Raw genomic sequence first — 5,256 nt, forward strand, 5'->3', positions numbered from 1 at the left:
AAAATGATATAGTATCACCATACGGTCAACAAGGTAAATGAGTTCATAAGTTTATGCACACGATATGAACGAAATACAAGGTACATGTTGTAAGTATGATATAACATTAAATGGGTACGAGTGAATAAAAAATGCTTATACATTTAATATGCTTTGATTTATGAACGGGAGCGATCAAAATAGTACACACATTTCATTAAAAAAATATTCAAACAGGAGGAATAAAAAATGGCTTATTTCAAAGCAATTGGAACAAATTTTATCAAAATAGTACACACATTTCATTAAAAAAATATTCAAACAGGAGGAATAAAAAATGGCTTATTTCAAAGCAATTGGAACAAATTTTATCAAAATAATTTCATGAAACAATTACTTAGTATTTAATAATTCACCGTTCTGCAGTTGGTGCGAATTTGTCCCTGGTTTCCAGTCAAAGGCTTCAAGTTTCCCATCTTAATCATGGACTTTGCAAAATCATTCCAAAACACGTGAGGGTACAATCTTTAAGTACTGACGAGATCGTCAGTAGAGCCACCACTGAAAAGCGCTTGATCCGAAATGAGTAAACCCCTTTGCTTCACGAGGTTGTTGAAATACGCATTGTCAAAGCGTGCAGGCGTTGGGTCTAAAGGAGCAAGATTAGTGTCTCCTCCAGTGCGTGGACAGGTCGCTCTTCTATTTTCCGCAAACACAGGGTCGATGTTCGTTGCATTATAAATTCGGTTTCTAAAGGTAAAACATTGTGCAAAACCAATGGTATGCCCACCGGAGAGAGCTACCAGATCTCTCTCGTTTAGACCTTGATTCTTGAAATTGTTAATTAATGCAGGAAGATCCATGAATGGAGCCGGGAGGTAAGTATCGGCTTGCGTTCGACTCGCTGTCGTCGAATCTCTCCGACCAAGTAGCACTTTCCATGACGGCCCTCCAAGCTGCACACACATGTATACATTTTCATTAGCAAAATGCATGGAATTTAACGAAGTTTTGATAATTAGAAGGGTGAATGATGGCCAATACGCACTGCAACTACAGAATCTCGAGCTGCAACTACAGAATCTCGAGCTGCAACAGCTACTATATCAGCACAAGAAACCACCGGGCGTCCACAAATCTTGTCGACCTCAGCCTTAATTTCGTCGATCACTTCGAATCCTCGAGCAGAATTTTGATTGGGGCGAGAGTTCTTTTCACTGTCAATGGTTGGGCGAGTTTTGGGTGGATTTTTCATGGTGGTGGTGTTGCTTATTTATAGTGGTAACCAGTGGGATTATTTTAATGATTTGGTAATGATGGAATTGGCAATTTCGACTGGTTCTTACAAGTTTACCTTAACCTCTTCAATTTTCTCATACTGCCTCAACCAGTTTTAAATTCATTAATTGTTTGCTCTTGAACGAAGCAAAAGAAAAAAAAAAGTCACATATTTACTGTTTAATTTAAGCTACGCGCATTTGCCAAAATTACTAGGTCAAAATTTATAATTCATCACCCTACTTCGTTTAATTTGGCCAGTTAATATTTACACCGTGTTTTCTGTTAATATCATGGATTTTACTTACAAGCATCTTACATGTTAATATTAACTTTTTATATTGTTTTTTTAGAATTCATTGATCGATCTGCGTATGATTTTTTTAGATTTTAAAATAATAATTTAAAATTTTATTAAAAATCATAAAATAAAAAAAATCTATTTTAAAGGCTTTTGGAAAGTAGAATTTTGTGTATATGTAAAAAATCAAAAAAGCTCTATGTAACCGTTTATATAAATATATTTCTTGTAATTTTAGGTTCTATAATTCTTAATTTTCTCATTATACAACAATTAATGTACATGGACAAGTTCTACAAGTTAAGTATACAGATTAATTATTGGTTTTGACCGCTTAACAATTCAACTCTTTGTTTTTTTAGAATTTGTCGGTATATATAAAAGCATAATTAAGAATTTAATTAAGAATGTAATGAGAATTTGTCAAGATAGTGAAGGCATTGCAACTGATTTAATTAGTGAAATTTTAGATATGATGATGATAATGATGATGATGATTATTATTATTATTATTATTATTATTATTATTATTATTATTATTATTATTATTATTGTTATTATTATTATTATTATTATTATTATTATTATTATTATTATTATTATTATTATTATTATTATTATTATTATTATTATTATTTCACCTTCCGGGCTTCATCGCTTTCTTGCCCATTACAGAACATCAAACCTTGTCTCTATTGGAAAACAACCAAGCATAAATGTCTGATGACTCAACCTCCCACGTGTGCCATAAAAACGCGTCTCCTAAAATCCAGTTTCACCAAACAATCGGATGGTAATTCCCACCAACACTAATAAAAATAGACGTATGGTATTATTAAGCAATCAGGCAGCGTTATAACCAATATTCTATCGTCATATACTATAATACACATACGTTGGTATTTATTGGTCATTTTAAGCTCAAAAATCATCTCCAACATCTCTCTGAGCACTTGTTGCACTAGTCATGAAATGAGTGAAAACTGGCTCATTGGCAGTGTCTGCATTAATCATACGACACATGGCAAAGAGTTGTTTAAAGAATTGAAGAGTACCGAGTTGAAGAAGGTCATTGAATTGGGTTGGTTTCACTTCCTTTATGTACTGATCTTGTTCAAACTCTACTTAACGTCGGTTAATTAGTAGACAAGGGATTCAAAGTGAAATTCATGGAGAAGCCAAGTGTGATAAAGGATGCTACAAGATAGAAAATGTTCAAAGTTTAGATGGCAGGGAGAAGTTTTTCACTCAATTCAATGTTGGAAGAGTAATCGGTTTATCTAGTTAAAGAAAGCCTCACAATGTTGTGGCACAAAAGACTCAGACAATATGGAAATGGATCTTATAGAACTTGCTATCACATATTGACATGTAAGGCTTGTTAGTTTGGAAAGCAAAACATAAAGTCATTTTCAAAGACTGCATGGGGAGCCACTTGTAAGTTGCAGTTGATTCACATAGATATTTCTAGACCTTAAAGAACTCATTCATTAGCAAGTAATCGGTATTATGTTGCTTTTATTGATGATTTTACTAGAATGTGTTGGATTTTCGTCTTAAAGTTCATGTCAAAAGTTGTTGGAGCATTCTAAAAATTCAAAAGAATTTTGGAAAATCAAAGTGGCAATCACATTCAAGTATTTAGGTCTGATTATGGAAAGTAATATAGTTTAGAAAATTTCCACGCATTTTGTGAAGAAACTGGCGTTCATCATCAGTTGACAACTTCTTATTCGTCGTAGAAAGATGAATTTAGTGAAAGGCGGAACAAATACATCTTAGAAATGACTAGATGTATGTTGTATGAAAAGAATTTACCAAAGAAATTTTGGGCAGAGGCAGCTCATTCTGTTGTTTTCCTACATAATAGATTGCCCACAAAAGGAGTCAAGGATTTAAAATAAAACATCTTTGAATTTTCTCAAAATATTTGGTTTTTTTGTGTTTCACTCATATTACCTAGATCAAGATAGACAAGCTAGACAAAAGGGTGCTTCCAAGAGTCTTTACCAGATACATCAATGTTGCAAATGCTTATAAAAATTTTCCAACCACAGAATGGAAAAATTGTTATAAGCAAAGATGTTCATTTTGTAGAAGATGAAAAGTGGAATTGGGATGAGAAAAATGGTCCAACTATTGCAGATTTAAAGCTTAAGTTACTCGCTTCAACCATAGATGAAGATGAAAATTGGTTGAATGAGTTAGTGGATGATGATCCAACAAGGGGTATTAGATTGCTTACTAAAATCTATACAAGATGTAATGTAGTTGTATGTGAACCTGCATATTTTTCTATGGCAATGAAAGACACAAAATTGGTGGCTGCAATGAATGAGGAGTTTCCCATGATTGAGAATAACAAAATATGGGAGCTGGTTGATCGTCCCCAACTTATAAAGGTGAATGCATTCAAATGGGTGTAGATAACCAAGCTTAATGTTGACGGCTCAATCAAAAAGCATAAAGAAAGACTTGTGGTCATAGGTTATGCACAAGTTTTTGGCATGGACTATTCAGACAGTTTCGCGCAAGTTCCTCGTTTGAACACGATAAGACTTTTGCTTGTTGTAGCGACTCAAATAAATTGGAGAGTTTATGAACTTGATATAAAATCAGCTTTCTAAAATGTACTTTTACGAGAAGAAATTTATGTTGAGCAAGCTGAAGGCTTCGTGAGGAAAGAAAAGGAACACAAGGTTTTTTCTCTCAAGAAAGCCCTCTACAGACTAAAACAAGCTCCAAAAGCTTGATATATCAAAATAGAAGTTCATTTGATGAGCTTGATCTTTGAAAGAATTCTATCAGAGACTACTCTTTATGTAAAACGTCATGGCAAATGTAACACCCTCAATTTTTCTTTGTTCTTCATTTGTTTTTATTTAATAAATTTTGGGAACCATTTTGCAAAATCTAAAAATGTTAGGATATTTTTTTAATTTCCTTGAAGTTCAGAGACTAAGCCCTAAATTTCACCATCTCATTCTGCAAAGAAAATAAAAAAATGGAAATGTTAGGTTGAGGTGGTTAAACTTGTGACTTAGGGAGATGGCCACTAATGCCTTAGCCACCAGGCTAGACCACTGTGGATGTAAGGTAAAGCTAGAAAAAAAAATCTTTTTAGCTTTTTGGTTTGAATTTTAAATCCCCAAACTCTTCCCGCAATCAGAATCAAGCTAAAACCTAAGAACCAAAATCATTAAATTTTATTAAATTATAACAGCCGACAACTACAAAACCATCGTCCTCTGACCAACGTGTTGTATATCGCCCCCTCGGCGTGTTATTCATCTAGAACAATCAAAACCCGACCACCCTCTCGTCGTGTAGTCATTTCATTTGCCATAAATTAACATTCAAATCTTTCGTCAGAAATATACCACTGTGGCCTTTTCTCGTCGTTTCAAGCTTATTGGGTCATCCGTGGATCTCACCGCCCTTACCACTGAGTTTTCAGGGTTGTTCCAACCATAACCCAACCTTTTAGATCCCTCACCATTGATGCCTCTATTGTTCATCGTTGAGCGTAAGCCCGATTCACTTTTTGATCATTTTACATTATTTCAGCTAGAATTTGGTATTGATTTGGGTTAATTATAGCGAGGTGATACTTTTGGAGTAATCGGATCGCTGAAATCGAACTTGTCACTGTCGCACACACCATCCTTGCATATGAGGCAGCTCCTTCATCCCATATT

The 5,256-nt window shown here is 34.2% G+C and overlaps 1 protein-coding gene across 1 annotated transcript; it reads right to left on the reverse strand.

Moving 5' to 3' along the window:
• Positions 1-262: 262 nt before the first annotated feature.
• LOC120212744 (lignin-forming anionic peroxidase-like) lies at positions 263-1,234 on the reverse strand. The gene is made up of 2 exons (XM_039210953.1): positions 1,028-1,234; positions 263-935 (listed from the first exon to the last, which is right to left on the reverse strand). Exons 1-2 carry the CDS (start codon positions 1,232-1,234, stop codon positions 507-509), a joined length of 636 nt encoding a protein of 211 aa, XP_039066884.1. The 3' UTR covers positions 263-506.
• Between the last annotated feature and the right edge of the window lie 4,022 nt (positions 1,235-5,256).

The sequence above is a fragment of the Hibiscus syriacus genome, unplaced genomic scaffold (genome assembly GCF_006381635.1).
Source record: "Hibiscus syriacus cultivar Baekdansim isolate YM2019G1 unplaced genomic scaffold, ASM638163v2 tig00110015_pilon, whole genome shotgun sequence".
NCBI classification, from domain to species: Eukaryota; Viridiplantae; Streptophyta; class Magnoliopsida; order Malvales; family Malvaceae; genus Hibiscus; species Hibiscus syriacus.

Excerpts from the sequence above, each read along its gene's own strand:
- LOC120212744 (XM_039210953.1), bottom strand. The coding sequence starts at position 1,234 with ATGAAAAATCCACCCAAAACTCGCCCAACCATTGACAGTGAAAAGAAC. Across the intron at positions 936-1,027 it reads CTCGAGATTCTGTAGTTGCA|CTTGGAGGGCCGTCATGGAA; the intron begins GTGCGTATTGGC and ends ATGTGTGTGCAG.